This window comes from Miniopterus natalensis, chromosome 5 (assembly GCF_054644295.1).
Source record: "Miniopterus natalensis isolate mMinNat1 chromosome 5, mMinNat1.hap1, whole genome shotgun sequence".
NCBI classification, from domain to species: domain Eukaryota; kingdom Metazoa; phylum Chordata; class Mammalia; order Chiroptera; family Miniopteridae; genus Miniopterus; species Miniopterus natalensis.
In genome coordinates this window covers 35,909,912-35,928,636 of record NC_142085.1, presented here as the reverse complement: position 1 = coordinate 35,928,636, position 18,725 = coordinate 35,909,912, and the positions used below count along the sequence as shown (strand labels likewise).

General features: G+C 34.7%; 1 protein-coding gene across 4 annotated transcripts in view; it reads right to left on the bottom strand.

The window, feature by feature from the left end:
* The window catches only part of SENP6 (SUMO specific peptidase 6), a 99,702-nt gene that overhangs the window by 30,342 nt on the left and 50,635 nt on the right, over nucleotides 1–18,725 (bottom strand). For 3 of the 4 annotated variants that reach the window (XM_016207368.2, XM_016207369.2, XM_016207370.2), the window contains 3 exons: nucleotides 9,917–10,211; nucleotides 4,215–4,444; nucleotides 654–824 (listed from right to left, as the gene is read on the bottom strand). In XM_016207368.2, the coding sequence (XP_016062854.2) occupies nucleotides 654–824; nucleotides 4,215–4,444; nucleotides 9,917–10,211 (696 nt within the window). The remainder of the gene's footprint in view (nucleotides 1–653; nucleotides 825–4,214; nucleotides 4,445–9,916; nucleotides 10,212–18,725) is intronic. The other variant, XM_016207371.2, reaches the window with a different exon arrangement.

Here is an 18,725-nt window from a genome sequence, read left to right as displayed (position 1 = left end):
AGATTAATTTACCAACAATGTACAGAACATATCAGAAAGAAGAAAAATGATGACCAAGAAGCCTAGTAAAGATTACACTAAAATTTCAAATAGAAAATGCACATTTGAATTGGGTAGCAGTAAAATAGTAAGAAAACAGGTATGACAGATAAAAGGACTATAGAAAGTCCTTTGGGTTTTGTGGACACTAAACTAACTAGTCCAGTGCCTTCTAGGTGGCTATTATAGTCCAATAATCCATTTCTAGGAATCAGTGCTGCAAGACATTTTTCTGCAGGCTCCAAAACTTTTGGATTTTTCTTTGTCGTTATATTCTTTAAAATACTCTTTTCATGTATTGAGCTGGCATTAAGAATTAAATAGTAAGATATTGGAGAGTTTTCTAACTCAGTGAAAATACTAAGTATCTTCCCACAATGAATATGTCACTACCTTGAACACTCAATTATGAAAAAGTTTTTACTCACTGATTTTTATGGTGAGGAGTTATTTATGGTTGTTTATATACTCTTACATAAATATAAAATCTTAAAATAATTTTAATATGCTATTAAATATTTTAACTTTCAAATTTTAAAGTATTACATATTAGTCTTAGCCAGAGAATTTTGGATCTTTTAATTGGTACAATGAGCATTTAAGGATGTACTTACAATTACAGGCTCTGTTAATAGCCGAAAGAGTGTTCCTACTCGTATACTTCGACATCGTAAAATGACACTTCCAAAGGAATTTTGGCAGCTTACAGGTACAGGATCAACTGGAGTTTCTTGAGAAATCACTTTGCGACGTTTCTGAGGTGTGTTGATAATAGAATTACCAAACTGAAAAAGAAAAAAAAAATCACTTAGTAAGTTACTAAAAACAAGGCTGTGAACTAAGTATACATATGAAGACCCAATATGAGAAATATAATTATCAAAACATAAGATTAATTTTACTTCAACGGTGTTAGATGAAGTAAAAATTTACTGATTTTATATAATAGTAAACCCTTCTATTTTATATAGCTATACTTTATCTAGTTATTACTCAAAATTCAAATAATAGCACAGCAGTGAAAAATGGTATGCTAGGAATCAGACTGCTTGGCTTCAAATCACAGCTATACCATCTTTTAATGACCAGATTTTGTAAATTTAATAACTCTGTAAGTTTTGATTTCCTAAACTGTAAAATACGAAGAGTAAGAGTAACGACTCAAATGAATTAATGCCTATAAGCAGCGTAGCATAGTGATGCACAGTAAAACACTAGATAAAAGTTAACTAGTAAAAGTGGTAGTGGTTGTAGAACTTGGGATTAAAGCAACAATTCTTTAGAAAACAGGTAATTTAGGAGTATGGTTATTTGCATTAAAAAAGGATGCTTCTTCATATATTTAATTTTTTAAACTACTTGATTTGTTAAATATTTCAGTCATGTCCTACCGCAAATTAATTATAATATAAAATATTTTATATAACTATAATTTAAATTAGTTCTGTTAAAAACTTTATTATTGTCACAAGTATAAAACATCTTGATAAAAAAACAAGAGAAAAAAAATGTCCAATGCATAGAGGTAGGCACTATTTTCATTATACCTGTAGAGACATTTCTGTGATCTATGTCACAGGAAAATATTAAAACAAAATGTGACACAAACATATTTATTCCTGTAAACTGCTCTTTCAGGCTTATTAACAGATTTATCATAAAGATTTTCCCACATACTAATAGAAACCTATCAGATAGGTTTTAAAACGTTTTTTAGCATTAGAATTCTTTCTTCAAATGAGATGTTACTAAGTTCAATAATAAAATAGATCATTAAGAACTGCTCCAGCCTGGCTGGGCATGGCTCAGCGGTTGAGCACTGACCTAGGATCCAGGCAATCAGGGTTCGATCCCTGGTCAGGGCACATGCTCGGGTTGGGGGCTCGATCCCCAGTCGGGGGTGTGCAGGAGGCAGCCGGTCAATGACTCTCTTCAGTGATGCTTCTATCTCTCTCCCTCTCCTTTCCTCTCTCAGAAATCAATAAAGATATATTGGGAAAAAAAAAAAAAAAACAACTGCTCCAGCTGAACCTATAGTAGTAAGACTGAGTGTAGAACTAGGGTGGTCCATATCCTCTCAAAGAACCTCTAAAAGATCTCTGAGGAACCCTAATTGTTCAGTATGCCAGTTTGAAAATGGTCTCACACAAATTCTATCATGTGAAAATCCATTATTTATTTAACTGAATTCTCCTATGCTGACACCTGAGTTATTTCTGACCTTTTCCCGTGACACACTATTCTCCAAAAAGCATTTTTGCAGCTAAATCCTGGGATATATATAACTATTGCCAAATTGCCCTCCAGCATAATTATTTTACCCATTTACACACCGAACATTCCATTTCTCTGAACATTAACCAAAATGAGATACTACTGTACTTTAAAAGCTTTTCAGTAATGACAGTTAATAAAATGTGTTGTTTTAATTTAATTTTCAATACTATTATTTTGAACTCTGTTCATTTCCATTACTCACTTTCCTATGATTTGCTTCCATTTCTTGATTTTTAAGAAATTAAAAATATATAAAGGACCAACTCACACTGTCATACAGTTCACTATTTTTTTCTTCATTTGCATTTACCTATCAAATTATGTTTACGATGTTTTGCTACATGGTTCTGTACTTTTCATTTAATCAAATATATTCCTCTCTTCGTGCTAAAATGTTTGGAAAGGCATCCTTCAAGAGTGCTTTAAAAATATTAATCCACATTTTTTATCCATAGAATTGCTTTTTAATTTTAATTTCTTATGGCTCCCATCTTAATAACCAAGTATGTATGTTTCCATACTTATATCTGTACTCCTACAATCCCTACAGGTACGTGTAAACCCACATATAATTTCTTTTGCATCCTCACCCAAAGATATATTCCTATTGGTTTCTTTTTTTCTGAGAGAGAGGAAAGAGGACAGAGAAAGAAACATCAACTGGCTGCACCCATCCCCCTCAACTCGCCCCAAAAGGGAATCAAACCTGCAACCTTTTTGGTGTACGGATGATGCTCCAACCAACTGAGCCAACTGGCCAGGGCCCCATATAGAATTTTTTTACAGGTCTTCTATTTTTTTTTAAAGTTATTTACAAAAATAAGAGAATATGCACATATTTCTGCATCTTGGTATTTCCATTTAACAGTACCATGTAGAAATCCTAAGTCATTAATATAACTTATTTTTTTTGTCAGTGGCTGCACAATAGTCCATAGTGTGTATATACCATACTTTTTTCATCCATTTCTGTATTAATGGGCAATGATTTTCTATGCAGTAGTAGGCCAAGAATCATGTTTATACATAGTCTCACGTACTGGAGAGGAGGGATTCCTTTGAAATTGAGTCTAAGGAATGAATTATTTGGTCATTCAGTATGCATTTAAAATTTTTCAGTAGATACTTTTACACTGCTTTCCCAAAGGTCATAACAACTTTCTTTTCCATCAACAAATTACAAAAGTACTCTTTTCCTCAGATTCTTGCCAAAAGTATATATTAATGGATTTTTGTATAAATTTTGAAAGTCTGCTTAGAATATGGTTATATTTTATTTTCCTTAATTGACACTCCCTTACTAATTTGCACTTTTCCTGTGGTAGTCTATTATCTAACTTTTTGTCTATTCCCTTTTTTTTCATTTTCATGTTTTCTTCAACCTTTAAGTTCTTAGTCTATTACAGGTATTAACATAGTGTATGTCATCTGCATCATAAATATTCCCCTCTAGATCTATTGTTTGTATATTGACATAATTTTTATCTTTTCCATCTGAACACTGTGAAAATTTTATACAATAAAACATAATACTCTGGTTTCTCTTCAGATTGCATAAATCTTTCACCTTTTACAATAAAACATAATACAGTAGAACAATGATGTAGTTGAACACAATCAAGTTAAAAATGACTTCTCCCTGTCCCCAAATTATATAAGTATACTAGTTTATACTTACATTTGCTATAGCAATAATAGTTTCTTCTTGCTGAATATTTTACACTTTAAGCTGCAATTTAATGGACTGTTCTTCCAAATAATCTTCAAGTGGTATTTTAAGTCCCACTGAATGAGTAATTCAACTTTTTCTCCTATTAAAAATGCCAAATTATCCTCCCAACAAAACATCCCAAAGGAGACACAGAATCTGAATAAATGTCAATAAATGTAAAAAGTACCTGATCTTTCATTCTTGCTTTTCTTGGCAACGGAACTGTATTTAACTCTGAGTCTGCTGGAATGCTTCTTAGTTCATGGTCTCCTCTACAGGTATTTTCATTTAGTGCTGCTTCTACTTTTCCAGTGGATGGTGCTGGGGAAGAACATGCTGAATCAGCAGGTTGAGGAGATATGCTCTCTCTTCTGTTAATCCTGTCACTGTCATCATCATCATCACTGGATAAAATGACTATAAAAAATGTTAAATACTTCATGTATTTCATTTCTGGTGGTTAAAAATGTAAATATATTACCAAAATGGGGAATATACCAAATTTGCTTTGGATCTCCTCCAGATCTGAGATTAATAAAAACAAATAAAGAAATAATCCACTCTATCTAGTGAAAAGTTAAATTTATAAAACAAAAATAAAGCATCAGAACTGACATTTTTTTTACAACATACAAATACGAAATTGATTCTATAGTCCATCATCACCCACAAAGAAACATACACCAGATAATGTTTAATCAGTAGGTCTATTTCAAAATTCCAAAAAGCTAAAGTATGAAGATAATCTGCACACAAATTGTTCACAAAATAGCATGCATTTTAAATGTGTGTGAAAATTCATGAGGCCAATAATTTTATCTCTAAAATCACTAAAATCATAACTGGTCCTAGGGAGAACTTGGACTAGTGCCCAATGCTCAATTAATCTTGTTGAATAAATGAGCATGGGCAAGAAAAGACATTATGAAGGTAATTTACTTTTTTTATTTTTTTTATATATTTTTAAATTTTATTTTTGTTTAAAATATTAGTAATTTACTCTTATACCTTGTACTTACTATTAAATTTTATCAAACCCATCTCTCTATCATAATTCCCCAGAGCCACCCACACTGCACTAACTCCTTACTCTGGTTTATAAATGTACATAATCTGGCCCTTGCCCATTTCTCCAACTTTCTTACACTACTCCATTTTTCCACTTTTATGCTCCAGACAAAGTAGCCATTTATTCTGTTCCTCAAATACCGCAAGCTTGTTCCTGTCTGGATTGCAATTCCCCTAACGCTTTGTACTTTTGTCATCAAGTGTTAGCTTAAATATTATTTTCTGCTTGACTATGCAATCTAAAGTAAACACACGGGAACTTGCTTATTCACATCAAGTAATTTAAATTCTCTTTTTGTTGTGCATGTTTACTTGCCCATTTGTCTCTTCCCACTACATATAAACTATGTCCTGTCCACTACTATATTCCAAAAGTCTAAAACAGTGCTTGGCACAGAAAACGAATACAAAAATCATCTGTTGAAAAATGCATAAACTTCTAGGAGCAATTTTCTTATCTAGTATCCCACACATAAAGGCTTAGGTGAGATTTTCTGAGTAATATCAATGTCCCCAGCATCTTTTTAATTTTGCTGTCTAGTCTCAGGAGCAAATGCTAAAGTTGGATCATTTTCAGAACTGCTGCTTTATTGATAGAATACCTAACAGACCAGATTAGATGGTCTAAGCAGATTTACACATATTCGAAAGTTAGGGTTTTGCCAAGTACTTGCTATTTGAGCTTTTCCTCTCTGTAAAATGAGAATACTGGTACCTATTTCAAAGGACTGTCACAAGAACATATGTAAAAGGCTTATTAGCACATTGCCTAGTATTCTATCTACAATTATTTTTATGGTGCTTTAGGAATACTGAAACTTCCATATCTACTATATCAAAAACTTATTTTAAAGCCCCAATGCTGCAACAGGTAGACCTGTACTACATAGTTCTTGTTTTACTAACTTAAAATAAATGAGTTGTGCTCAATGTCATCATATTTCCAAAGCAAATGGGGAGTGTACAATGTTATATAGTTAAAAAGCTGTTTCACAGCTGCTCTAATTCTATATAAAATATATTCTAATAAATATCTAAGATTCTTTATCAGTATGTGCCACAAACCGAACTGTGTTTCCTTAAAAATCTATGTTGAAGCCCTAATCCCCAGTGTGACTACATTTGGAAATAGGGTCTACAAGGAGGTAATAAAGGTTAAATGTGATCAAAAAGGTAAAGCCTTAATCTGATAGGACTGGTGACCTTAATAAAAGAGAGGATGCCAGAGGTCTCTCTCTGTGCATGCACAGAAGGCAACATGAGGGCACAAGAGAAAGGTGGCCATCTACATGCCAGGAAGAGAGGCCTCACCAGACACACCCACCCTGATGGCACCTTGATCTTGGACTTCCAGCCTCCAGAACTGTGAGAAAATAAATTTATGTTGTTTGAGACACTCTGTGGTATTGTTATGGCAACCCAAGTACACTAATATACGGTCTTTGTATTTATATTCCAAACTTGTTCCCATAAATGTCAGCATGTCTTCCTCCTTCATTCTGGCTCAGTTCAAAAGTTACTTTATCAAAAGTGCCTACTACATCATCTATCTTAAATAGCACCCTTTCTGACACCTTACAATTGTCAATCTCTATTCCCTGGACCTGCTTCACTTTTCTACAAAGAATTACTACCTGAGACTGCGCATTTTATTATTTGACCACCCACAACATAATAAAAGCTAGATAATAAACTACTATTTAAATAGAAATACAAATTTAAGAATGATTAAGTATATAAAGAAAATAGACTTTGGAACCAAAAAAATGTTTTTTAAAATCTACACTCCAGCCTGGCTGGTGTGGCTCAGAGGTTGAGCATCAACCTACCGATTACTGGTCAGGGCACATGCCCAGGTTGTGGGCTTGACCCCAGTTGGGGGCATGCAAGAGGCAGCCAATCAATGACTCTCATCATTGATGTTTCTATCTCTCTCTCCCTCTCCCTTTCTCTCTCTAAAATCAATTTTAAAAAATTAAAAAAAAACACTACATTCCAACAGTCCATATGTATATATTATTTATTTAATCTCAAGCCTAGATTGCTTTATTTATAAAATGGGATGTATTAGTGCCTCACATGATTGTGAAAACTAAATTAAACAGATTAGTGTATAAACCTTTACCAAAAAGCAAGGAATATAAGCATGCAATAAATGGTATCTTTTGTTATTAATATGAAATGTTCTTAAAATAGAACATAATTTTTTTCATGTACGACATGGGAAGTACTTAGTCTTTTAAATAAAAAAAAATTTATGTTTTATGGTTTTAATTCATGGTTGATACTGTTAAGCTCTGAAAAGTGAACTGTTTAATACACTGTGTAAGAACCACATGAATTTATTTCCTTATATTATCAGCCTACATGGTTAATGCAGACATAGTATTTATTTTGGATTTTTTAGCTTATCAACTTGGCCTTATTAACTTCTCATTCCCCTTATCTTGGAAACTTCCTCAGAATGCTAAGTTTCCTATATAAAGCTTGGCTCTGTAATAATACACAGTAACTGCCTAGTAAGAGTTTTCTTCATATCTTACCATTAATAAAAACATCACGATTAGAAAAGATTAAAACGAATTAATAATATTTAATATTATACTGGTATAACACTAAAATGTATCATAAAATATTCATCAAATATCAACATTATCATATCATAACAGAGCATAGGTGCACAGCTATCATACAGTATCTTTTTAAAAATATGTTCTGAGAAATAAGCTAATGTATTGGTACAAGCTAAGGTTTTTATATTGAAATAGAACTTTACATTTCTAAGGTTAAAAAAAAAAAAAAAAAAAAGCTTATTTTCCCTTTATTTACCAGTATTCAGAGTAATGATTAGGAACCTTATGCAATCTCCAAAAGTAACCAATGGAGTTTTTCTTTTGGGGGAAGTTGGGGGATATAATTATAAATGGATTGACTTTAATATATTTGACATATTTCAAAAAATAGTAGCTATGATTCTGTTTGTGACCCAAGTATCCCCATCATTGGTCAATGAGAACTCTTTCATTTTAGCTCCTGTGTCCTTTGACATGTCCATAGTAGTTTCTGACAGCTTCCATGCTTCCTGATATGACCAGATGATCTAGGTTTATTAATACATGTGTGCTCCAGACCGGGAGTAGGAAATTTCTCTGAGGAACTTTGGTTATTTTTAGTGGGAAATGATATTCAAAAACACAAATACGGGAATTTGGGTTGTTTGTTTCTATATGAGGGTCACTTAGTTTCTAAGCATTTTCTATGGGTAAAGCTAGGAAATACTTTTCTATTTAAGAAAAAATATACAGTAAGTTCATATTACCTCTGATTCAAATTCAAAGCTACAAGATATTGATTACTTTGATTTTACCTTTGTATTCCGTTCTCTAACACTGAAAATCTTGGTTTCTGGAGACAACAATATAATTGCTTCTCTGCTTTATCAATGTGTTTTAAAATCCCAATACCAATAATATTAACAACAATATTAGTAACTACACTTAGGATTTCTTTGTAGTTCTGTTTGACCTTAAAATATCTCACATTAGGATGGACAGCTACAATATTATATTAATTTAAATTCATCTGAAATAATTCATCTGTGTGTTCAAGCTACCAACTAGATATATAATGACATTTCATTTCATTTTAGTTTTGATTTTGTTTTTAAATATTTGCAATTTTACTCTCTTTTATAATCATGTAAAATGTTTACATGGTTCCAAAGTCAAATATATAAAGCAAGTATGTATGTAGACATCTAGCATCTATCCCTGATTCCCACGCTGTTTCCTGCCCTTCCAACCAACTACTTTTAAAATCAGTTTCTGGTATATCTTTCCATTTAAAAAAAGAACAAAAAACCCAAACACCTACATTCATTCTCTCACCCTTCATAAACAAAGGGTAGCATACCATACACTGATATTTACTTTGTTTTACTCATATGTTAACAGGTCTTGGAAATCACTTACACAATACTAAATCATATCTTTCTCCCCTTTTACAACTACATATGTTATAGTTTATACAACCAGTCCCTGATGGTTTCAAGTCTTTTGCTATTTATTATAACAGGGCTACATTCCATATACACACACGTATGCACGTGTCTAAATATAGGAAAAAAGATTTAGGGGAGAAAGAAATTGTAAAGAAACTAATTTTCACTGCATTCTTTCTATCTGTCAAATATTTTATTGCGCTATACTAGGCACTTTACATGTTACTTTATTTACTCCCTCAAAAACACTGTCAATGAGCCTGGCCAGCATGGCTCAGTGGTTGAGCATCAACCTGTGAACCAGGAGGTAGAAGTTCGATTCCCGGTCAGGGTACATGCCTGGGTTGGGGGCTTGATCCCCAGTTGAGGCGGATAGGCGGTAGCCCATCAATGAGTCTCTCATCAGTGCTGTTTCTATCTTTCTCCCCCTCCCTACGTCTCTCTGAGATCAATAAAGACATATTTAAAACACAAACAAACAAAAAAACACAGTGTCAACGAGGAAATGTATCCATTTACAGGTCAGAGAGATTAAATTAACCAGGCCAAAGTTAGAAAGCTGGACATACCTGGAACCTGAACTTGACCTAGAGCTGAGGCCAAGTTCTGTGCTTTCATTATTTATGATGTAAAGGATAAGAACAGAGTCAGTTATTATTTTCCAACTATGAGAACAGTTTTAATCATCTACCCATAAAATGTTACATAACGAACACAAGACACATCAAAACACTTCTCAAATATACTCATTTTCACTTTAAAAATATATGTGAAAAATGTTGGACTGATATAAGCAATGCCAAAGGGAATAAAACACTTACTTGGATCATTTTGGTCTGACAGGTTTGTTTTCCTTTCTTTTAGGTTTGTGGTTTTGGCTCCTTTTGCCCTAGGTAAAACGACTTTCCCATTAGTCTGTAAATAATTCTGTCTGTCACCACAATTCACAATAATATCAATTGGAACCTTTCCCACACTGTTGCCATAAAACTTCTTGGGTGTTAATGCTGTGTTTTGTGACTTCTGTCCTCCAGAATTCTGATGATTTGACGTTCTTAATAATGGTCCAGTTGATTCATTTAAAGATATAGCTTGTCTGCAATTTCTCTGCAAATCCTTAGGAAAAAGAATACCACAATTTTGGTGTTTAGTCTGAATTTCTTTTTCTTGTCCACATTTTGGACAATATTCACACTGTTCAGAAAACTTAAGTCCAAAAAAAATAAAAGACTTTGGCATTTTATTTCAACATCATGGAACAAACACAAAATTTAAAAATTAACACTTTTACTCCCTATCATCATCACCATGTCTACCACAGAAATCCTAAATATGTCATTTTAGCTAGAATTTAGCAGCACAATGCTGAAGAAATTTTTGAGACCTTCTGGTCCAGTAGTTTCCAAACTGGACTATGTATCCAACGCAATGGCTACATGAAGATTTTAAAAAGCATTCAGGGCATAAGTGATCTTAAGGAAATCAATATCTAGATTCTCAATTTCTACATACAACCTTTCCAAAAACCTAATATGATTATGCTTCTGGTGTCAAAGCATCTCCTGCCACAACTGCTCTTCTCCTTTAAAAAAAAGAATGCTAAACCCATCCTCTGTTTAAAATGTTACAATGGTGTATTTCCCTGGGGTATAAAAACCACCAAGCCAAACCAAAGGATAATTTTAAATGTTGAAAAACATAAATAAATTATAAGTACTGGTTAACAAATCTTTGCAAGACAACTGATTGCTAACATAGCGCTTCAAAAATATTTACAGGCAGGCCCCAGCCTGTTTTGCTAGTGGTCAGAGCATCAGCCCATGTACTGAAGGGTGCCGGGTTTGATTCCAGTCAAGGGCACACATCCCATTTACAGGCTCTATCTCAGTTCCAGTCAGAGGCCTGGGGGAAGCAACCAATTGATGGGTCTCTCTTCCATCGATGTTTCTCTCTCTCTCTCCCCCTACCTTCCACTCTCTCTAAAAAAAATCAATGGAAAAAATATCCTCGAGTGAGGATTAACAACAACAAAAAAATTTACAGGAAGGCCTACTCTAGGTTACAACTGTGAGATTAAAAAATGTTTTTTGACAGTAGAGTATCGTGTGGCTTGGGGCATGTAACTCAGAAGTTCAAGGTACTGAGTGATATTTATAATATAATTCTTTCCACAGCCATGTACTTATTTATGTGAACAAGGTTCCTCAGAACTTACATCTATAAGAAGGAAACACAGGAATAGATGTTGAATCCTGTCACGGTATGTAACATATATTTATCCATGGACACGTGAAGTAATTGAGAACAAGTCAATGGATCTAATTAAAAGATGCATTTCCAATAACTTTATGCCAAATAATTACTTATTAAACATTGTAACAACTTATAGTTTTAATCTATTAATAATTATTTTTATATGTTATATGTATTTATACTGTTCTTTTTTAAAACTTAAGTATAACTGGTGTACAATATTATATTAGTGTCAGGTGTATAATATAGTGATTTGATATCTAGATACCTTACAATGCGATCACCACACTAATTCTAGTAATAATCTGTCACCCTGCAAACTTATCACAATATTACTGACTATATCCCCCTTCACCTTTTTCACCCATCATTCTTTATTCCTCCACTCTGGCAACTATCCATTTAATCTGTTTATATGAGTCTGTTTTTGTTTTTAATATTGGAAATAATCTAAAAGACAATTTTTTTAATACTCTGAACCTCATATCTCAAGAAATTAAGTGAATAAATATTTTTTGTGACAATTAAATGATAGAATGAGATAATTATTAAGACCTACTGCATTTGGATGCTACTAGGTCCATATATGAGGAGAGAGATCTAACCATTCTATTTCAAAATTACTTTCTGTGAGACCATTTAAACTTGGGATGAAAATGTTCAAAGTCAATTTAAAAATACCTAAGTAAATACATAGTTATTTAAAACTCTTTTAAATCTTTTAAAAGTGACAGAAGTCATCAAGTGGTTGCAGGACTGACTAGTAGGTGGTAGCTATAAGAAATTACATGTGTATATACAAGTATCAAAATTCTTTTAACTGAATGTTTAAATCTTATACATTTTACGCTATGTAAATTTATAAGTCAAAAATATAGAAACTACGCAAGCAAAAAAGTCTAAAGACCACTGCTCCAATCTTATCTCCTTGTTTTAAGTGTGAAAAAACTGACAAAGGAATTATTTACCTTGCCTAACAGATCAATAACAGTGCCCCTCTCTTAAACCACATTACCTACTCAAGGATCTACCCCAGATAACAAAAAGAAATGAAAACCAATTCCTGTCAAGATGGTGGGTAAACATGGTACTCACCTCCTCCCACAACCACATCAAAATTACAACTAAACTACAGAACCACCATCATTCAGAACTGCCTGAAATCTGGCTGAATGGAAGTCCTACAAGTAAGGAATTAAAGAAGAAGCCACTGAGACTAGTAGGAGGGGTAAAGTTGTGGAACTGACTAGTCCCACAACCACGTGTGGCAGTTTAAAATTGTTGGGCTACTCGGCTGTAGATCCAGGGGTCCCAGTGCCACACCAGTCCCCCAGTTCAGAGTTGAAGTGCTGGAAAGAGAAGTCCCCATAACTGCGGGCTGTAAAAACCAGCAGATTGAGGCTGAGTGACACAGAGGCTGCTGGAGCCCAGGCATTCCTCTTAAAGGGCCCACACATGGACTTACTGTGACTCACTCTCTCTGAGCTCCAGCACTGCTTGAAAGGAACCTGGAACTTTTGGTGAGGAACTAACTTGTATGGAAACAGGGCAAGAGCTGGCGGGGGAAGCTTTGTCCCAGGCAGAAGTGCTTGTAAAGGCCATTTTTCCTTTGCTGAGCCTTCCTGGCCATAGAGCCAACAGGCAGGTGCCATATCTGACTTTCCATAACCTGGCTCATACTTTTCGCCCCTCCCTACATGCAGGCTCATCCAAGCCATTTCCAGTGGCTTTTCCATACAACTGGCCTCTCTTGCCTCATGATTCAGACTTTCCTAAAATCTCTCAAACAAGCGGCAGCTGACCTCAGCGTGCCCTGTACCACTCAATAAGTGGCCCCAGGCCTGGCACTAGTGGCAGCCCTCCTTGGCTTACAGCTTGGCCTCTCCTGGGTACCTCCAAGCCCAACATAAGCATCAGCCATCTGCAGATCGCTCTGTAGCTTGTGCCAGGTATCCCCAGCCAGTGACTGACACTGACTCTCCCGGGAGGCCCCAGAGCCAGTGCACCTGGTGGTTGGCTTCAGACCACACTGGAGTACAACCCTACCAGATGCACGAGCAACACTCAAGGGGCAGACTCGGTGAAGCAAATCCCCACTGAAGCAAATCCTGCTCCACAAGATCAACTCCTGCACAGCAGCTCTTCTGCTTTAGTCATAGCCGATCCTCAAAACCTACTGGCCTCTCTCCCAGTGACACCAACATCAACCAAGGCTCAACTACAATAGGACAGTGCACACAGCTCACACAGGGGTGCAGCTAGGGGTGCCCAGCTCAGATGCCGGGGGAGACTGAGCCACTGGGCCCTACATGACACCTATTACACAAGGCACTCAACCAAGCTTGGGAGACATAGCAGATCTACCTAATTCATAGAAACAAACACAGGGAAGCAGCCAAGATAAGGAGACAAAGAAACATGTTACAAATGAAAGAACAGGAGAAATCTCCAGAAAAATAACTGAATGAAATGGAAGCAAGAAAACTACCAGATACAAAGTTCAAAACAATGAATGCTCAAGGAACTTACTGAGAACTTCAAGGAACTTAGTGAGAACATCAACAACATAAAAGTGGACCAGTCAGAAATGAAGGATATACTAAATGAAATGAATAATTTACAGGAAATCAAAGGTAGCATAGAGGACACCGAAAATCAAATCAGCAATTTGGAATACAAGGAAGCAAAAAACACCCAATCAGGACAGCAAAAAGAAAAAATCCAAAAATATCAAGACAGCGTAAGGAGACAACTTCAAGAGGCCCAACATTCACATTATGGGGGTGCCATAGGAGAAGAGAAAAGCAAGAAATTGAAAACCTATTTGAAAAAATAATGGCAAAAACTTCCCTAACCTGGTGAAAGAAATAGACATACAAGTCCAGGAAGCACAGAGAGTCCCAAACATGATGAACCCAAAGAGACCCAAACCAAGACACATCATAATTAAAATGCAAAAGGCTAAAGACAGAGATTCTTAAAAGCAGCAGGAGAAAAGCAGTTATTACCTACAAGGGAGCACCCATAAGACTACTGGATGATTTCTCAACAATTAACTTTGCAGGCCAGAAGGGAGTGGCAAGAAATATTCAAAGTGATGAAAACCAAGGACCTACAAAGCCAAGATTACTCTACCCAGCAAAGCTATCAATTTAGAATTGAAGGTCAGATAAAGAGCCTTCCCAGACAAGAAAAAGCTAAAGGAATTCATCACCACCAAACCAGTACTATATGAAATGTTAAAGCGTCTTCTTTAAGAAGAATGGGGAAATAAAAAATATGAACAATAAAATGACAATAAATACATAATCTACCCATAGCTGATTCTAAAAATCAAAATAAATGGACAAGCAGAACAGAAACAGACTCATAGATACAGAGAACATTTTGATGGTTGCCAGATGGGAGGAGGTTGGGGGCATGGGTGAAAAAGGTGAAGGGACTTAGAAGCACAAATTAGTTATAGTGTAGTCATGGGGGTATAAACTATAGCATACGAAATATAGTCAATAATATTCTAATAACTATGTGTGGTGTCAGATGGGTATGAGATTTTTCAGGATGATCACTTAATAAATTTTATAATGTCAAATTACTGGGTATACACCTGAAACTAATATAATATTGTATGTCAACTATAATTGAAAACTTTTAAAGTGATTTTCAAAAAAAGGGATAAAAACCAAATTTCAACCAGGGCAAAACTGAACTTAGTAAAACATCAGCTCACCATCTCAGCATATGTGGGTTATAAAAAAAAGATGTCTCTTTCTCTGACAGTACATGGGAGAATTCTGTTATGCTATTTGTGGAATAAAGGTATAAGGAAATTATTTTTCTCATAGCACTTTCAACAGCGCCCTATGTATTTAGAATGCATAGGTAACAGCTAAACTACACATACAACTGGTTAGACACAAATATGCGACAGATGATCTAACTCATATTTAGCCTATTGCCAGAGAAAGAGAGAAAAAAAGTATATTTAAATGAAATACAACCATGCAACTGGTTAGCCATGTCTCATTGCATAAATAAAGGAGTAGTCCCTACCTACATACTATCCTATGATGAAAAGGCTAATCCTCTAAGAAAAATCTAAAGCCCACTCACTATTAAACACTGCCATTTTCATGATAAGCAAAGGCATGTTTCCATCTCTAGCTAGGCTTAAAAATATTGTTGTATACCCAAAAAGTTCAGAGACATGCATTTATGTAGAACATAGAGCCCCATGTGCCATGATGGGAGTCAGCTATATATAAGCTAACTCCTGTCTTTTAAGAACCTAAGGATATGATCAAGCTCATTACTATCTCTAATACTTATTGTCTATAATAAAACATATTTTGATGAGAAAAAAACAATGGAAAGAGATACTTTCAGATATTGCATTTTATAAAATTGTTACTGAAGTAGAAAAAGCATATCCCTACCATTAAAATTTCTAATATTAAAATAAAGAAGAAAAAATATTGTGAGTTATTACCATACACCTTCTGTCAGCTAAAAAACACATTTTGGAACTGTATGCAATAATTAGGATTAAAATGCAGATCTGCTGAGCTGAATACAATATTAAATTTTACATGATAAAAATTAGAGACTAGAAATTTTTTATCAACCTAGCAATCTAAAAACTAGATTTCAACACCACTCAGTAACTTTTAGTAAGGTATGTGTAAAGTAGCAAGTTTTCATAACAATTTTATGTTAAGTATAATTTCTTCTGGAAAACCATGATTAATTAAAGACTTACAAAATAAAATAAATTCAAATTTCGTATCACATACTACTTGACAGGCTCTACTCATAAATAATAACCAAATATATTTAATAAGAATGAGTCTGGCCCTAGCCAGTTTGGCTCAATGGTTAGAGTGTTGACCCATGAACTGAAGGGTCATGGGTTCTATTCCAGCCAAGGGCATGTACCTCCGTTGCAGGCTCTATCCCTGGTTGGGGCTCGTGTAGGAGGCAACCAATCAATTTGTCTCTCTCACATCAATGTCTGTCTGTCTGTCTCTCTCCCTTCCACTCTCTCTGAAAAGCAATGGAAAAACTATCCTAAGGTGAGGATTTAAAAAAATAATAATTAAAAAAATAATGAGTCTGTCTTTGATGAGACACCACTAAGACGTCATTTTTACTAAATATCCTAAATACGTACAATCTTATTAAATATCAAAGACTCTGTTTATTTACAACCAGTACAATGTATGAAATTTCAAACTATAAATGGAAAGAAATAACACTACTCTTGTTAAATAATTAAAAATTACATAAAGGAACGGAAGACAATCCAATTAAAAAATGGGCGAAGGACCTGAATAGACACTTCTCCAAAGAGGACATACAGATGGCCAAGAGACATGAAAAAATGCTCAAAGTCACTAATCATCAGAGAAATACAAATTAAAACGACAATGAGGTACCACCTCATACCTGCCAGAATGGCTATCATCAATAAATCAACAAACAAGTGCTGGCAAGGATGTGCAGGAAAGGGAGTCCTAGGTAAACTGTTGGTGGGAATGCAGACTGGTGGCAGTTACTATAGAAAATAGTGGGGAGCGTCCTCAAAAAATTAGAAATGGAACTGCCATTTGACTCAGTGATTCCACTTCTAGGAATATATCCTAAGAATCCTGAAACACCAATTAGAAAGAACATATGCACCCCTATGTTCATAGCAGCGCTATTTACAATAGCCAAGATCTGGAAACAGCCCCAGTGTCCATCAATGGATGAGTGGATAAAAAAAGCTGCGGTACATTTACATAACAAAATACTATGCAGCTGTAATAAAATAAAATAAAAAAAAGGCTCTCTTACCCAATGAAACAGTAGGGAGGGACCTTGAGAGTATTATGCTAAGCAAAACAAGTCAGAGAAATAAAAATATGACAATCTCACTTATATGCGGAATCTAATGAACAAAATAAACTGATGAACAAAATAGATCCAGAGACATGGAAGCATGGAACAGACTGATGAATCTCAGAGGGAAAGGGGGAGAAGGGATGGGAAGAGATAAACCAAAGAATGTATATGTATATATGCATAACCCACGGACACAGACAATACTGTGGTGAAGGTGGGAGGTGGGGGGTAGTATGGGGTGGAGGGGGTCAAAGGGGGAGGGAAGGGGACATCTGTAATATTTTCAACAATAAAGATAAATTTTTTTAAAAAATTTACATAAAGTGTGGCTACAAACTATTCTTTCTCTCCACTAAGAAAAAAATAAGAATTGGCATGAGAGTAAAGGAAGGTTTATTTTAGATATTAAAAAAAATAATAAATTCTGAGCTTTTCAGTGGAGAAAGGATAGTGTGTCTGGTGAGCTTTCCTCTTTTCTCCTTTACCTGGGTCGTAAAGTAAGCCAAGATATGTAGGGATGCCAGTATGGTCTACACCAAGCTTAGGCATGCAAAGAGACTAGTCACATAAAAGGCAACTGAGCAAATAAGTAAATACAGTGAAGACGATCAGGTTTCTTACTGTCAGAGAAGGGAGTTACAAACATGCAAAGTGGGAAAGGCTAAGATAAACATTGTGGTGTTGAATTAAAATGATCAGTGTGAATTCATAAATTTTAATATGTATTAAATATTCACACACACACATTTCCTAGCTCTGTACACTGATAGGGCCCATAAACATGATACCCCATAGCAAGGAGCATAACTAGTGCTCAAATACATTCCCTCCACTTACAGGAACAATGGCTCCTTAGAGAAATTATGCCTCTGAAGTTAAGACAAAGCAAACACAAAAAAGTCTAGACCACCCGGTTATACCAAAAAGTAAAGAAGTTCTCAAAGAATGATGGAAATATGTCGAAAACAAAACAAAACAAAACCAAAAAACCCAAGGAGCCAGAGTAAGAAATTCTCATGGGCCAAGTCTGGGGCAATTTGAGCATAAAAATAAATGATAGTTACAGAATATATAATAATTTATGAGTAAATTCTTTATGGGTAAAATAAGAATTTGTGTCTATGTTAATATAAAGGAATATAATATAAGTAAATAGCCTGTCTTACAGAAGTCTTATTAATAAATGAATATTGAAATATCCATTAATTAACTTTATAATCTAGAGAGTGTAACTGAACAAGGTAAAAGTATCAGTAACGTGAAAATCAACATTGTATACCTCCTGATAAGAATACAATAATACAATTACAGCATCACTTCTGAGGATTCTTGAAAAAACATTTAAATCATGAAGAAACATCAGACAAACCCAACTCAGGGTACAAAGCAAGTTGCCTATACTCCTCCCAAATATCAAGATTAGGAAAGACAAGAGAATACTAAAGATGACCAAAGATCATGAAAATTAAATGTAACACCTAATCCTGAGTAGAG